Source organism: Halichoerus grypus, chromosome 6 (genome assembly GCF_964656455.1).
Source record: "Halichoerus grypus chromosome 6, mHalGry1.hap1.1, whole genome shotgun sequence".
NCBI classification, from domain to species: domain Eukaryota; kingdom Metazoa; phylum Chordata; class Mammalia; order Carnivora; family Phocidae; genus Halichoerus; species Halichoerus grypus.
Genome location: NC_135717.1, coordinates 114,432,325 through 114,449,501, shown reverse-complemented (window position 1 = coordinate 114,449,501; position 17,177 = coordinate 114,432,325). Strand labels below are relative to the sequence as shown.

The 17,177-nt window shown below is 50.5% G+C and overlaps 1 protein-coding gene and 1 long non-coding RNA gene across 2 annotated transcripts in view; one reads left to right on the top strand and one right to left on the bottom strand.

Moving 5' to 3' along the window:
- LOC144382367 (uncharacterized) overlaps window positions 1-17,177 on the bottom strand; it is a 422,766-nt gene that overhangs the window by 69,981 nt on the left and 335,608 nt on the right. The gene's annotated exons all lie outside the window — the stretch shown is intronic.
- VDR (vitamin D receptor) overlaps window positions 1-17,177 on the top strand; it is a 55,624-nt gene that overhangs the window by 32,529 nt on the left and 5,918 nt on the right. The window contains exons 3-6 of the mRNA XM_036099343.2: window positions 1,762-1,892; window positions 8,396-8,580; window positions 8,833-8,953; window positions 11,834-12,005. Coding sequence (XP_035955236.1) covers window positions 1,762-1,892; window positions 8,396-8,580; window positions 8,833-8,953; window positions 11,834-12,005 — 609 coding nt within the window. The remainder of the gene's footprint in view (window positions 1-1,761; window positions 1,893-8,395; window positions 8,581-8,832; window positions 8,954-11,833; window positions 12,006-17,177) is intronic.

Genomic DNA, 17,177 nt, shown 5'->3' with positions numbered 1-17,177 from the left:
GCCAAAAGCCGAGCCTCACATCTCTAACAGCCAACTGGGGAGCCTTCACTTCTTGCTGAATCCCCTCACTGATAAGTTTCTTCCCTTCAGTGGTCTCACCTAAAAGATGAGGAGGTACACCAATAGTCTCTTGGGTCATCCCCTAATCTTAGAGTCTGATTACCTGTGACTGGTGGCAGGCCAGTTCTGTGTTCTCTTCTCCACTATCCCATGGGTCCCCATCTGTCCATGTCGACTGATGAGTATGTTTGTCCCAAACCCCATTTGTCTTCTAGTGAATGTGAAGAGTGAGTCATTTTTCACCAAGAAACATAACTAGTGTGTGACTAGCTCATCTCTGAGAGAGGGAAATAGTTGGGCCTGGGCCTTTGCTCACAAGGTTTGAGCATCTCCTTGGAAGATGCTGCTGGTCCCAGAGACAGTGATTCTGCCACCATCTTTCCCCAACTAAATCCTGTCACCTGTCCCCGGGCAAAAAAACTGGGGCCTGCCCCTATTGGGGCTGGGAAGAGTATGAGGAACCCCTACGACACAGATGATGTAGCCTCCTGAAAGTCCAATGTGGTGTGGCTGGCAGCAGAAAGCCAGAATTAGGAAAATGAGCCCTCAAGCTTGCACATGCACGCATGGGCACACACGTGTGTGCACGTCCCCCCACACACATAATTTTACGTAGAATACCAGGGGCCCGGGGCTACTGGCTTCCCAGCTAAGAACCTTCAGTAGGTTTCTGTCCTGCCACAGTCCTTTCTTCCTCTGCCTTTCGGTGTGCAGGGTGCGGGTCTCTATGATAATCACCTGTGACCAACAACGAACAACCAGCCCCTAAAAAGGAAGTAAGCCATCAAAGGTGTTATCAATAGAGATGTTAAAAGGATTGAAGTTCCCTGGTTAGCTTTCTATAAAAAACCAACCCTAAAGGCCCTCATTGCCACCCTGTCGGGACCCCTTTCACTCTTGAGAGCTTTTTCTGTATTTTCACTTAATAAACTGCTATCGCTTTACTCACACACACACACACACACACACACAAAGAAGCCCAGGCCAGACCTCAGGGCTCGCACCCACTCATCTGGCCTTTTCTCTCTGGGCATGTGATCTGGAGGCCTCGAGCTATGGTCTGGGCCCCTTCTCCCTTCGTGCACCCGCGCACATGTCTGTCCCTGGACCAGGGATGCTCTAGCCATAGATCTCCAGACTCCGGATCACAGACCTGCCGCCAGCGTCCTCACCTCCCATAATGGCTCACTACAAGCAGTGACGGCTGATCTGCAGATTTTAGTATTTTAAAAAATGTCCCTAATTCACTCATGTATTTCCTGTGTAATAATAATAATAATAAAAAGAGTGAGAAGTAGAGTACCATAAGAGTAAATCAGGGGTGCCGGGCTGGCTCAGTTGGTAGAGCAGGCGACTCTTGATCTCAGTCAGGGTCATGAATCCAAGCCCCACGTTGGGTGTAGAGCTCACTTAAAAAAATGAAAGTGATAATAAATAAATCCTTTCAAATACTAAAAAAAAAAAGGTAAAGCGATGATGGGAGCAGAGTAGGCAGTGAAAGCCTAGAGCGTGGGGGAGGGGAGTGGTGGTCGCTGGGAGTGGCAGGGGCTGGGCCCCAAACCCTCTGTGGGAGACAAGGAGATCGGGGGTGGGGGCAGCCTTGTGGGCAGGTCTCGGTGGTCACAGCCCCAGCAGGCAGCCAGGGCTGTGGCTGGAAGGCGGGTGACCTGGAGCTGGCGTGTGCTCTCTCTCCCCGGGCAGGCGAAGCATGAAGCGGAAGGCGCTGTTCACCTGTCCCTTTAACGGGGACTGTCGCATCACCAAGGACAACCGCCGCCACTGCCAGGCCTGCCGGCTCAAGCGCTGTGTGGACATCGGCATGATGAAGGAGTGTGAGTGCCCGGGGCCAGGGCGGGGGTGGCACTGGAAGAGGGCGGTCGGAGCTGCTCTTTAGGCAGGTTTGGCCCAAGAGGTCTTCGTGCCGTTCCCCTGGGGCTGCCGGCACCGGGGGCCTGGAGCTGGGGCCCTGCGGCCAGAACAACAGGGTCAGAGGCCCCAGGGTTGTTTGGACTTTGGGAGAGTAGGCTGCTGAAGTTGGGGAGGGGCAGGGGTTTTGGGGAGAATAAGTATTCAGAGCATTCGGGTCCTGCCCTGCCCTGGCCTTCGGGCCACTCTGGGGCAGATCTGTGGGCCGGAGCCCAGGGGAGACCAGGGGGAAAGACTCTGTGAGGGGAAGCACTGGACTCTAGGATGGCCCTCCAGATCCAGATGGAGAGAGAAGAGCGGTCCTATAGGACTTCTTGCCCAGCTCTTGGGGTGGAGGAGAGGACCAGTGGCAGATTGACTTGTTCTAACCCTTGGTTAAAAACAACCCCTGGACTTTGCATCTGAGCTCTGGTGCCAGTTACTTGGTAACCAGAGTAGCCATTGAATTTGGCGGACTCTGGGAGGGGCGAGCCAGGCCCTCCCTGGGCTAGAGACCAGGACGCCGGGCTGGCCTGGGCACGGGTGCCCTCTGCACCTTCCACCCTGCTCAGCCTCTTGCTCACTCCTGTCTGCAGTCTGCACACCGATCCCCTCCTTGGCCCCGGGACAGAGCCTCTGCCTGGCTAAGCTGGGACCTGAGGAGGCTTAGGAGGCGTGCTCAGATGCAGGCAAGCCTGGAGGCCCTCCTAGCTATGGGGCTATGGTTTTGGGGGTGAGGGAGGCAGGTACGGGGAAGATGTGTCCACAACAAGGGAAGCGTCACAGGACAGGGCTTAGGGGATGGAACATTTCTTCCCTGATGGGAAAAAAAAATTCTCTGTTATTGGGGAACAGAGACAGAATGAAGACCCTCATGGGGGGCCTCCTCCTTGGGCCTTGACAGGCTCCCCTCTGGTGGGTCACAGCCCTTCACTCCTGATCCCGGCTCTCCCGTCAACACTGGCAGGCCTTGAAGAAGTTTCCAGGCTGTTGTTCCTCTTCGCCCCCACGGGAGTGTGCAGGCCTGGACATGCTGATCTCTCCTAGCGCAGTCCCCTGCCCCGCCCAACTCCTGTGTTTATCCTGGAGCAGAGGAGGCCAAGGCTGAGTGCCTCATGGGGCTTCTCACACACTGGCTTAGTGTGGTCCGCCCTGTGCGAGGCACTAGGGTGAACACAAACAAGATGCAGTGGACACAGCCCCTGCTCCTGCCCCCAAGGGGCACACATCCTCCACAGGGCAGGGAGCCTGGCTCTGAGGCTCTGCTAACCAAGAACAGCACAGTTCCACCGCTGGGATTCAGTAAGACTCTGCCCTAGAGGTTCTGGGCAGGGCCAGCCTCACTGAAGTCCCAGACACTCCTCTCCTATGTCTCAGGACGAAGGAGATGTCCCATCAGCTAAGAATAGGAAGAACACTTAGAAATCATCTGAGACTCACAAAGGTAAAAATATCAGGATTGGAGTCAGAAAGCAAGTCTCCGTGTCTGCTTCTAGATCTCTTCTGGTCCCCAAAGACAGCACTGCATCCATGGTGATAAACAGGTTTTGGGTGCATCAGGGTGCCCCTAGGAATACCATGTGGTGATGGGAGCCAGCAATCCGGAAGTGGATGCCCACCCCAAACCCCAACAGCTTTGTGCTTCAGTCACCCAAAACACAGCCCCAGTCTTCCCCAACAGAGCCCTGTGCCCCACCTGCTATATGCCCAGTGCAGCTCTGTGTCCCCCACACTCAGGATGCCCGTGCACGGAGCTGTAGTGAGTTAGCTGTGGGCTAGTGGAGCTGGGCTCTTGGAGTCTGGGTAAATGAAAACCTGGAGCCAGCACTAGGCTTGTTCCTCTCCACTACTCCAAGGGGAGGTCCTTCAGGAAGGGCTGTAGTGCTCAGATTCAAGTCAGCCAGCTGAGAGAAGTCTGTCAGAGTGGTCTGGGCCTGGAGCTCCCAGCTCTGAACGCTAGGAGAGCTGCTCATTTATCATGTGGGTTGGCTGTTGCCTTAAGGCTCAACCTCCCAGAGACAATTTTGTGTCAACATTTGTAAAACCATAGGACACCCCAAGACTCCCTCTGAAGGGACCTGCAAACACAGGCTCCCTTCTGGCAGAAGCAGAGCTAATAAGATGGTATGGTATCGACATTCTAACCTGGGTCTGTTTGCTTCCAAAGGCCAGGACTGTGGGCTCTACCTGGGTGCAGCCCGCCAGGTACCCCCAGTGGGCCAGAGCTCTTCCACTGCGCATTTCCAGGCACATCTGGTCCCTAAGGGATGGGCTCAAGAGACTGTTCCCACCGAAGACTCCCTTTCTCTCTCTTCAAGTCCTAGTTGACTTGAGTGTGTCCTTGGAGCCCAAGAACTTTCACGGTTGAATTCTTGCTTCTTATTGACCTGTCCTGCACAAAAACACCTCTATGTGAATTTGTTTAATGTTTTTACAGATGTATGTCTTTCCTGCCCCACATTAGCACAGCACCTGGCACAGCATAGGTGCTCAATAAATATGTGTTGAATGACTATTAGCTCCCCAGGATGCTTCTTTGTACCTCTGCATCTCCCTATAGATCAGGAAGATCTCCCAAATCTGATATTGCCTGTGTCATTCATTTGGAAAGACGTTATGTTCTCTTCTCTGATGTTGTCCTTAGGCCACCAGGGGCAACTTGAGGTGTTTTTAAGTTGTTCATGCTTTCAGATCTTGACTTCCAAATGCAGTTCTAGACTTCATGAAGCAGGGAACATCGTGCATGGGAATAAACGGGCGCAAAGCCATTTTAGCGCTCAGCAAGGAGCCTAGAAGGAAGGTGGAGAAGCTACTGAGCAGCCCTGTGGGTTTCACAAGGTCCATGGACACAGCTCATGCACCTTATTCATTGGAGAGCCCATCAAATGCTCTTTCAGAACCTGTTTGCTCTTCTTCTAGGTCAATGGCTTTCAACTCCAAAACACGTGTCCTCCTACATGATAGTAACGGGCGTTTTCAGTAGTGATTCATTGAGAAAATGATTTTTAAAAAATTTCCTGTGCAATTAGTAACCCCCTTTAAAAAAAGACTCATTTCCTAAATCACAACAGCTTACTCAGTCTCCAGACACTGTTGCCTGGAGGGAGGCCCATGGATTGGCAGCCCGGGGAGAAAATGCCAGATCTCAGCATTTCTTTCTCTAGTACTGCACACCGGATGGCAGTCACCATTTGATGCAGTGATTGAGAGGAATAATGTCATAAGGTTAACCTTGAATCTTCTTAACTTTGTCCTTTTAGAGTAAATCATTTACAAACTTTGCTACTTTATTTATTTTTTCATACTCTTCAGATGGATTGGAACATTTTGTGTGTTCCACAGCTGAGGACAAGAGTCCTACGGAACAGTCATAGCCAATTATAATCAGAGGGGATATGGGGCAGTAGTTACAAACATGAACTCTTAACCATATTGCCCAGGCCTGAGTACCAGCTTCACCACGTGTTAGCCATGTGACTTGGAGCTAGGTATATAGCCTTGGGTCCCTCATCTGCAAAATGGGGATAATAGCACCCGCCCTAAGAGGTTGTTATGAGGACTAAATATCTGTGAGTTAATATTTAAGAAGCATTTAGCGTAGTGCCCGGTACATAAAAAATTCTATATTTTTTATCCATTTTTATTTCATGATTTTTTTTTTCTTACCTAAAACTTGATCACCAGGATTCCCAGCTCCCCAGCAGACTAGAAGTTAACTGTTAAGGGGAAGAAAGGCACCCTTCTAGAGGGAGGCACCAATAAGAAGAGACAACATGGAGCTTACCAGAGAGCGGGAGACTGAAAGCTATGAAACGTAGCACAAGACGTCCAAATCCTAGCAGGCTGAGTCATATAGTGCCCGAACACAGCCCTGTACCGTCCTGAGGTCATACCCTTGCTCCTTCAAAGTCCAATAATTGTTCCGAATGATGCCTCTGAATCATCAAGTAAAGGTTACATGATGTTACAGGTGTTCTGTTACAAGGTAGTCTGTCTTGAAAATATTTCAATCACAGTTATTTAAATTGAAAAGGTGAGCGGGGCTCAGGTATCGAGTGGACTGGTATCTGACATGTGCCATCCCGACATGATAGGACACACGTATTGGTGCACTTCTCACTGTCATTTCCTGAGCAGAGGACAATGACTAGCACATAGTAGGTACAATCAGTGTGGATGTGTTAAGTGTCCAGTCTCTCAGACTACTGAGCAAACACGGTGGCCAGGAAGCTTCGCTGGGCTAGCCATTAGGGGGGAAACACGGGTAACCTATCATTCTAGTGAAAGAGATCTTGAATATCTTAGGTTCTCTCTATACGGGCATTTATTGGAGCCTGTACTAACCATAACTATTACAGAGAGGAAGACAGTTGGGTGCCAACGTGTGTGGGAAACAGTAGACATACCACAGAAATAAGAAATGAAAGCTCAGTGCAGACCGGGGCAATCCAGAAAGGCTTCACGGTAAAAGAGGGCTGAAGGCTGGGTGCTGGAGAACGGAGAGAACTTGCCCAGCTGTTGGGGAGAGAAGACCCAGTTGGACAGGCAGCCAGCATAAGTGGAAAGGCAGTGACAAGACTGAGCAGGTCACGTTCGCAGGTCAGCAGTCTCAACGTGACTAGAGCAGAAGCAGAAGCAGAATGAGGATGGAAAGTTAGGAAGAAGTAAAATCATGGAGAATCTTGACTTTAACTTGGACCATGGTAAGCAGGAAGGATCCAGAAAAAGTTTCTGAGCAGGAGAGTGACATCATCCTCAGAATCACAAGACATTATCAAAGCCCCGTCGAGCTGAGAAGCATGTCCGTGGACGCCTGTAGCATGCCACCCTCGCCCCCCAGCTCCAGCCCCAGCCCCTCCTGCATCCACCCTCGGGGGAGCAGGAAAGACCAGACCCCTAATCTTGGATTCCCCAGGCGAGGGCCCCACACCCTGCCTTCAACGCAAAGCTCCCTGCTCCTTCCTTTTCTAACCCGCTTGACCTCTTGGGGTCTGAGCAGACACCCACTGTGGGAGAGGGCTGGCAGCTTTCTGGGCAGGTGAGTCAGTCAGCTGGGCGTGGCCTCCTCCAGGCCTCCTTTTAGTAGGGCTTACCTCAGCTGTGGAGGGAACTTGCCATCCTTTGCCACAGGCCTCCCTTCCTGCTGTGCCGGAGGCTCTGGTTGCCCACTCCCCATCCACCCGCACCCCATAGGCTCTCCCTCCACCTCCTGCCAGCTTCTTTCACTCTCCGCCCACCTGAGGGGTCTGGGGCCAGTGGGCCTCTCTTGAAGCCCGGAACCCACCCATCCTGGGGTTCTGGTTGCTTTCCCCGCTCTTGTGAAACTCCCCAGTTCTGTGGGCAGAAGCGCTGGCAACAGCAGCGCAGTTGAGCAAGTAGCTACAGGCCAAGGGCCCCAGTGCCCACTCCTGCCGTCAGCACTCGGCAAGCCCCGGCCAGGAGGTCTGTTTGCCCGGCTGCCGTGCCAGGCATCCCTGCTCACAGCCTCGCCCTCCTCGGCAGCTGCCCAGCGCGGTGAGGTGGGCGCCACCCCAGAAGCCCCCACACCGCCCCACGACGGTGGCCTAGGGTCTCCCTGTCGTCAGACACGCGGGCTAGCGGCTGGAGAGGGCTGCAAGCGAGGGCTTTGAGGTGTTATCTTTGGGACTTTTAGAGGGCTCAGAAACTTCCCTGGGCAGAACTTTCAAGACTGGACAGGCTGGAGGAGGGGTTGTTTTGCAGAGAACCAAAGATGCAGAGTCTTGCTAAGTTGGTCAGAGTAGATTAGACGCCCGAGTTCCATGCCTGGAAACTTGGACGTGGGAATGCCCATGTAGAAGGCTCTTTCAGCATCTCCTAGCTTCCGACACTGGGACTGGCCACACAGTGACTCTCGCCCTTCTTCCCCCCACCCCATGTCTCCGTCAAGATCATGGGCAAATATCTGAGGGAGAAAGACAGGGCTTGACATCTAATAAGCAGCTGCTCTGTGTTACCCATGCATTCAGTTCTCAAAACAGCCATCCTCCAAGGTCAGTGTTGTCGCTCTGCCACCCCACATACCCACGCTTTCTGGAGGAAGGAACCACAAAGGACCTTAGAAGAGGTTTTAATGGAGCAAACTGCTTGTTTGATTAATGAGATGACAAAAGCCCAAAGAGTTCAAACAGTTTGCCCAGAGTCTGATCACTTGCTCCTGAGAACCCAGACGCACTAATAAGGCCTGACCATCCCACCTCTCAGATCCCTTTTCCTCCAGTCTCATGCACCTGCCTTTTCAGTAGAAACCCAGTTTTCCATCCATATGGTGGGCTCGGAGTCCCCCATGGCAGGAAGCGCCCCCCCCCCACCCTGTGAGCCCCTCGCACCTTTTGCCTTTAGCACCTGGAGGGAGGTTTCTCGGAGGAGCTGCAGGCCCCGCCCCCCCGACATCCCCCTTCCTGCCCCACAGTCATCCTGACGGATGAGGAGGTGCAGCGGAAGCGGGAGATGATACTGAAGCGGAAGGAGGAGGAAGCCTTGAGGGACAGCCTGCGGCCCAGGCTATCTGAGGAGCAGCAACGCATCATCGCCATCCTGCTGGATGCCCACCACAAGACCTACGACCCCACCTATGCCGACTTCACCCAGTTCCGGGTACGTCCGCTCCCTGGCTGGCCGGGAAGGATGAGCTGCGGAGTGAAGAGCCGCAGCTGGGGCCGGGGCGTGGGAGTGGGGACGGAGGGCCACGGCCAGCCAGACCCAGGGCAGGGGTAGAGGCTGCTCTGGAATGGGGAAGGCCTCCCCCTCCCGCAGGCCTGCCTCGAAGCCACTCCTGTCAGAGATCGGGGACAAGGTAGGAGAGTGGCCCCCAACGTGAGCTTCTGATACTCCATCTCTCCCTTCCAGCCTCCAGTTCGCGCGGATGGGTATGGAGGGAGCCATTCCTCGAGGCCCTCCTCCCTCCACACGCCCAGCATCTCTGGGGACTCCTCTTCTTCCTGCTCAGATAACTACACAGCCTCTCTAGGTGAGTCGATGCATGCCCCCAGTGAGCCCAGCGGTGGGAGAAGACCCCAGAGCTTCCACAGCCCACCTGTCCTTGGCTGTGGATGGGAAGGTAACACTTTCATACTGTGTGCCACACAGTGTCCTCAGAACACCGCCCCCCCCCCCACCTTGTTTTTACGGAAGAGCGCTAACTAGCTGAAGGGCTCATGCTGGGGAAGAGGCCAGGCTGGGGTCTGGCCGGGCAGGGTCTGTCTGCAGAGTCCCTGCTCTTTCCTCCATGCCAGGCTTCTGCTCCTGCCTTCCTCCCTGTGGGTAACCTGGTTCCTTTAAAGGGTATTTTGAGCCTGGGCCTTTTGGGGGGTTCTGTTTTTGTTTTTTTTCCAGTTCTATTGAGATATAATTGACATAGAACATTGTATTCGTTTCACGTATGCAACATAATAATTTGATACATGTATATATTGCAAAATGATTACCACAATAAGTATAGCTACTATCCATCATCTCTCAGAGTTACAAAGTTTTTAATTTCATTGCGCTAAGAACTTTTAAGATCTACTCTCTTAGCAACTTTCAAATATACAAAAGTGTATCATTAACTATAGTCATCAGAGCCTAGAAGGTGACATTTGGAATGGAGGGAGAACATGTAGGTCCCATTGCAGCCTACTTTCACCCCACCCTGAGCTCTGGGGGATCACCACAGCACCGGAGGACTCATCATCTCCAGCTCATCCTTGCTTTCCTTCTTATGGTCCTTTTCCACCTTCTTCTTCATCTTCCTGCTCCATCCTCCCCCTCCCCCTGTCCTTCATCCCTCTGCCTCTCACCCAGCCCTGCTACCCTCAGCAGGATGGGAAAACCCCTTCCCTCTGGGGAACTAGAACCCTCAGATACGGTACTTCTGTACTTACTGATGGATCTGGGCCCAGATCCCCAAGAGGTGGGAGGGGTCTCCGTGTCAGCTGGACAAGGATGGCAGTGGAGCCAGACATGGTGTCTACCCACCCAGGAGTGACAGGAGGGAGGTGGTCAGGGACTAAAGAGAAGCAATGACCATTGCAGAGATTGACCCTTTGAGCCCCTCGTCTTATAGGGATTCTTCCCAAGTGTTAATTTTCTTTTTTTTTTTTAAGATTTTTTTTTTTATTTATTCATTTGAGAGAGAGAGAGAGAGAGCAAGCAAGAGCATGAGTGGGGGGCAGGGGCAGAGGAAGAAGCAGGCTCCCTGTTCAGCAGGGAGCCCGATGTGGGACTCGATCCCAGGACCCTGGGATCATGACCCGAGCCAAAGGCAGATGCTTAACTGACTGAGCCACCCAGGTGCTCCCCAAGTGTTAATTTTCTCTCCTTACTTTGTTGCTCTTTCCAATTGGTGGGGTATTTATTTGCATCGATGAGGATCAGTCTGCATGTTATACATTTAGCTTTTAATAATTCCGTATTATTTAATAGTTTTGATACCCTCATAGGTTAATTGATATGAGGTGCTCAGCCCCACCAATGTTAAGTTCAATATAGCATATATTGATTTAAAGGAACACCTGGCTGGCTCAGTTGACATAGCATGCAGTTCTTGATCTCAGGGTCATGAATTCGAGCCCCACGTTGGGCATAGAAATTACTTAATTTAATAAATAAATAAATAAGATTCAAACTAGTTAACATTTTTAATTTAAAAATATTTTTTAAAGATTTTATTTATTTATTTGACACAAAGAGAGAGAGACAGCTAGAGAGGGAACACAAGCAGGGGGAGTGGGAGAGGGAGAAGCAGGCTCCTGGCTAAGCAGGGAGCCTTATGCAGGGCTTGATCCCAGGACTCTAGGATCATGACTTGAGCTGAAGGCAGACGCTTAATGACTGAGCCACCCAGGCATCCCTTTAATTTAAAAATATTAAGCAAAGGTAATACATGTTTACTGTGGGCATTCAGAAAATATAAGCTAAATAATATATATAAAATAAATATGTATTTTTATATATGTAAAATCTTTAAACCTACTACCCAAAGGTAATCACTGTTAACACTGTGATGTATCTCTTTCCCATCTCTTTTTTTTCTTTAAATGCATATGTATATTTCCAAGTGGAATTATGCTATACACAATCTGGTAACTTGCTTTTTTCTTTTAACAGTACATCATATCATATTTTCATGTCATCAATATGCTTATGGAATATATGCTTAAAGGCTGATTAGTATTCTGGGGTATGAATGTACAATAACATATCTAATCTAGATTATGTTCCAGCTTTTCATTAAGATAACAGTATGCTTGTGGCTAAATATTTGCCCTTATTCCAGATTTTTTTTCCTTATGATGAATTTATGGAAGTGGGGTTACTGGTCAAAGAATATACATCATCATAGGCTTCTGATGCCTACTGTCAAATAGCTCTCCAAATTACTTGCACAAATTTATGCTTCCTTTAGTACCCCATGGCACAAGGGTTGCCTAATTCCTTGACACTGGCATCCACATTTAAACATATTTGTTTCTAGTTTATAGGTGAAAAGCCTAGATGTTCTACTCTGTGGTTCTTTGATCACTAGTGAGGTTGAACATTGTTTTCCATAAGTTCATTGATTCCAAATTCATCTTTGATTTGAGGTCATTAGAAACAGGTGGTCTATAAAATCATGGCTCCAGGAAATCTCATTTCTTGGAGTATCTCTGATCTTTGATTGTACTGCCTTGCTCTGCTTGAAAGAAAAGCCAGGGGGAGTCCTAGAGGAAAGCCTGGGCTGAAGAGTGACCTTGGAGAGAGGCCGTCACTATGGCATTCCTGGCTAGCCCTGCGGCAAGGGCACGGGAGGTCCTCACAGGGCCAAGCAGGAAGGCATCTGGCTCAAGTATCCTTAAGTAGCTCTTTCTCTCTCCTCATCCTTCCCCAGATGTGATAGAGCCAACCAGCTTCTCCAATCTGGATCTGAGGGAAGAAGACTCAGATGACTCTTCTCTGACCCTGGACCTATCCCAGCTCTCCATGCTGCCCCATCTGGCTGACCTGGTCAGTTACAGCATCCAAAAGGTCATCGGCTTTGCCAAGATGATTCCAGGGTTCAGGTAAGAAGAGTCAGACTCCTAGACTGAGCTAGAAGAAGGCCTGGAGGTCACCAATCCACTGCTTCCTAAAATAGAGACCCAGACTCTACCTGAGGTCTCCTAGGTCAGAATCTCTGGGAAGTACGACCCATCTACATTACCCAGCAGGCCCGCGCTAGAAGAGAAATCCATCCGTGTCCCCCCCCCCCCCCCCCCCCAGTTTCTGGATGACAGAACAGAAGCCCAGAGAGGTTCAGTGGCCAGCCAGGATTGTTTTCTAGTGCTGGAGCCAGTATGTGTGAGAGCCAAGGTCTAGAATTCCAAGTTCACTGCCGTGTGCACTCCAGCTGGCTTGGGTCTAATCCTCATGTTAACCCTTTAAATTAAACCTCCATTAACCCTCCACACCCTAATCTGAAACCAAAATGAAGTGATAGAGAGGAGAAAGGGTTGTGCAAGTGGACTTGTGAAATAATTTAGGGATCCCAGAGGGAGACAGGTTTCCTGGAACACATAACCTGGGCCTCCATCACCCAAATTTCTGTGAAAAGGCATTTTCCTAACCATACTGAGACCTTTGCCAAAACATATACATGTAAGGAGTTCTACTGGAGTAAAGATCGTCTGTTATAGATTCATTGATGCAAATTTCATTCAACTGTTTTCTTGTTTTGGTAATAACGGCTCATATGCTTCTATTTACATAGCCGTGCAGCATTAAATATTCTTAAAGTAAGAGAGTGTAGATGCTTTTAGTAGAATGTCGGGAGGTAGTTATATCAATATTGACACATTATTTATATCATTGGGAGCATTGCCATACGATACATATACAATGCGGTTGAGAAAGAGAAAGAAAGAAATCACTAGCAATTACTGTTGGCCTCAGGTCAAGGAGCAGTATTTGCAGTTGCCAGCAGAAGGGGCTTCTGAGTGCTTTCCAGATGCCAATGCTCAGATTCAGTGCTGCAATTCTGGGAGCCCCAAATTATTTGACCTTGGCTAGCTCTGAATGGGAACTAATGTGACGTGCTAGTTATTGTTTCGTGAATCTCTCTGCCGTGCAAGGAAGCCATCGGTCACTGTCTCAATGACCTCACTGACAGCTACATGGTGATAATTCGGACCGCCCAGCCCAGTTCTTCCCAGTTTGTGTCTGCCCTGAGATAGCTGGCTCTGTGTGATCTTATGCCTCTCAGCAGCTCAGAGACCGGGGGCTCTCCTGTCCTCTTCCATGGGAATTCGTGTGAAAATCGTAAAGAAGAGAAAACATCAAACTCGCTTACCGCATCGAGACACCCTTGAGATGCCCCTACCGCACCACACATTTTGGTTGCGGAAGGAGCCAAGGCCACTGTGGCATCCAGCAGGAGTGTCACCTGTGAGTGCCGTGTCGCGCTGGGCCTGGGACTTACCCTCCAGAGCCTTTCCTTGGAGCTGACAACACATTCCTCTTAGCCCAAGTTCCAGCTCCCTCCCACACTCTTCAAGTTAGTGTTTGCAAACTCGGGCTGTTCCAAAGTCTTGTTTGGTGTAAATAGCTAGAGACAAAAACACCTCAGGGTGCTGAAGGATGCGCAGTAGCACCCGGCTTCTGTCCCAGCTCCAGAGAGCAGTCCTCACTTGTGCAGGGGTCGTCTTTCCTAGCCTGGTGGGGAGCTGGGGCACAGGGCCCCTGAAGCTCCGTCCAGATGCTCGGGTTTGCTGATTCTAAGTGGTGGCTGGGATGGCACACATGGCAAAACTGTCCTTAAAAAAGGACATTTACTTAACCAGATGACCTCAACGCAGCACCCTGTAGTGAGTAAACCAAAATCCCATTTTTCTCCCATGTCCTTGGTTACCCTTGCCACATATTCTCTGACACAAATAGCATGAGCCCACCCTTAATGTCTCTCTCCAAGGATGAGTTGTAGTCTGCCCCCTTCCTCCCATACCCAGCCTCATTTTCCCCGGTTCCCCAGTCTAGCCGCGCAGTCATGGCCCAAGTAAGTTATATAGGAACAGACACTGAGTTGATCCAGCTACTGATCCCAGATCGGTTACATTGATCCTGCACATGCTTGGGTTGGCTTCTCTCTCTTCAGAGTGACTTAGGAAATCTCAGAATGGAAGGTGTCCCAGTATAAAGGGAGCAGCCTGGCCAAGAGCTCTGTGGGTGGGGGGCCACTGATGGGGATACTCTCTGTGACTGGACAGAGGTGACACCGAGCCTAGACAGAGGCCAGAGCCCCAGCTCTGGTGGGCCCCAGGTGGGGCCAGCCCCACAGCTCTCCAGCTCTGCTGGTTTCTGTGTTTAGGGGTTCTGTTTTTCCCAGAAGTGAGAGAACAGTGGCTATGTCCCTGGTGGCTTTGATCCTGCTGCCTGTAGGCAAGGGTGGAGGGTGTGGGGAGGGCAGGATGAGACTTCTGTGTGGGTGAGTGCGGGGCCGCGGGGGGGGGGGGGTTGGAGGGGGCAGGCTGAGACTCCAGTGCAGGCATGGGACCAAAGTGGGGCAGGACTGAATAGGCCATGCTGGGTGTGAACTGCACTGTGGTGTGCCTTGGCCCTGCTCCTGCTTCCCACCTCCCCTCCTCAGCCTCTCCCTCTGCACCCCACAAATCTCTCGCCTTCAGCGCTTCACCTGGAGGTGGGCTGCCTGGGTTGAGCATCTGCCTTCAGCTCAGGTCATGGTCCCAAGGTCCTGGGATCAAGCCCCACATCGGGCTCCCTGCTCAGCGGGGAGCCTGCTTCTCCCTCCCCTGCAACCCCTCCCCCTGCTTGTGTTCTCTCTCTCTGTCAAATAAATAAATAAAATCTTTTAAGAAAGAAAGAAAGGCGGGGCGCCTGGGTGGCTCAGTTGGTTAAGCGACTGCCTTCCGCTCAGGTCATGATCCTGGAGTCCGGGGATCGAGTCCTGCATCGGGCTCCCTGCTCAGCAGGGAGTCTGCTTCTCCCTCTGACCCTCCTCCCTCTCATGCTCTCTGTCTCTCATTCTCTCTCTCGCAAATAAATAAAATCTTTAAAAAAAAAAAGAAAGAAAGAAAGGCATGGAGGAAGTGAAATCAGGAGCAGCATCCAAATGGCCAGGAGCCAACTTGGACCTGAGAACCAAGGACCCCCAGGTTTCATTGCCAAGAGAGGGGTAAGACGGACCAGGCCAAACCAGCCGAAGCCCAGCCCTCTGGGAGAAAGACCTTTGACCTCACTGTCATTTCTATTCCCAGGGGCTCCTTCCTGGGTCAGAGGCCTGAGGCCATAGCGTGTCTCCCTCCACCCATGTCCTCTCCTCTGTCTTCACTTGCTCATTTATGTAACAAATAGCTTTTTTCCATAAACTGTGAAGGATACAAGTTGACTAGGACAGAGTTCCTGACCTCCAGGGCTCAGTGTCTGACGGAAGAGATAGACATGAGACAATTGCGGTGAAGAGATAAGAACCAAGAGAGGTCTGCTGGAGGTACTGTGGGAATGCAGGAGAGGAGGGGCTGGGCTCTGCCTGGGGGCGGGGACAACCAGACAGCCGCTTGTCTCCAGAGCACCCCCCAGGTGCCCAGAAGCAGCCGGCCACCAGTATGGAAACTAATCAGGGGATATAGATATTACACAGGTCCGGGGAGGAGGCATAGAGCCTGACCTGGTGCCTGTCAGCAGGAAAGAGCTCTCTTACCGATTTCCCCTTCATTTCCACCTGTCCCCCACCTGCCACCATCCCCTCTTCTGGCTGTGACTTGCAGTTAGAAAATCCCTGGGTTTCTGGCCATAATCTGAGGTCATTCTAGGTTTGCTTTCATAGGAGCCACGTGCCTGGATCACAATAGGAGAGGTGCCCCTGAAATCTCTCTGGCAAGTTCACTTCCGGCCATCCACTTCAAATGGGGCATTGAACAAAAGGTTATGTACAAAGAAATGCCTCACAGAATTACTTATAATGGCAAAAGTTAGAAGCAACCAAAATGTCCCGAGATAGGTGGATGGGAGACTGATTAAATAACTTATAGCATGTTGGTAAGATGTAATTTTATGCAACTCGCTGTGGACTGGGCCAAAGAATTGCTCATGATGTAGGAAGTGGGACACAGAATTACCATGAACTCAAGTATGTTTGAAAAAGAGAGATTTGCGGCTCATCTGGGTGGCTCAGTCGGTTGGCATCCGACTCGGTTTCTGCTCAGGTCATGATCTCGTGGGTCCTGAGATTGAGCCCCAAGACAGGCTCCACACTCAGCAGGGGGTCTGCTTGAGGATTCTCTTCTTCTGTCCACAGGTGTGTGCTCTCTTTTTCTCTCTCTCTCTCTCTCACAAATAAATAAATTTAAAAGAGAGAGAGAGAGAGATTTGCATTTAAAAAAAGATAGGAAGGAAATAGACCAAAATGGTCATTGTGTTTATGAACAATTTTTATTTGCTTTTATATTTTTTCTGTGTTTTGCAAAGATTTCATAATGAGTATCTTTTATTGTATAATTAGTTAAAACTAAAATGAGGCATTAGTTTTTATTTTTAAAATGTGTACTGAGCATCGAGAGAAAAGTGGCAAGGTGGTGAGATGTCTAGGCACCATGTCATCAGGGCTGTCTGTCCTGGAGAAGAGGCAGGGGCTCATGGTAACTTTCTTTAAATGGTTAAAAGATGCCCCATGGCTAATGGAGAAGTCTAGTTCTGTGTTCCTTGAGAGGACAGAATGACAAGCAGTGGATGAGTGTGTCATCCTGTGGGTGTAGCTCAATAGAAGAAGCTATTAACCCTGGAGTTAACAACCTCATGGCTAGATCCAGAGACCTCAAGTATCCTGGCCCCAGAAATACCCTGCATCTGTAGGGAATGCTGAAGAAGGAAATGGATCACATAGCCTCTAAGGGGGGCCTTCCAACTCGAGCACTTTGAGATTGTTTTCTTTTTTTTTTCTTTTTTTTTTTCTTAAAGATTTTATTTATTTATTTGCGAGAGAGAGAGAATGAGAGACAGAGAGCACGAGAGGGAGGAGGGTCAGAGGGAGAAGCAGACTCTCCGCCGAGCAGGGAGCCCGATGTGGGACTCGATCCTGGGACTCCAGGATCATGACCCGAGCCGAAGGCAGTCGCTTAACCAACTGAGCCACCCAGGCGCCCGAGATTGTTTTCAATGTAGACCCTTTGCGGCCATCCTAGCCATCATCTATCACCTGCTGATACAGAACTCTCCGTCCGTCAACATCTGCCTCCCACCTCTCC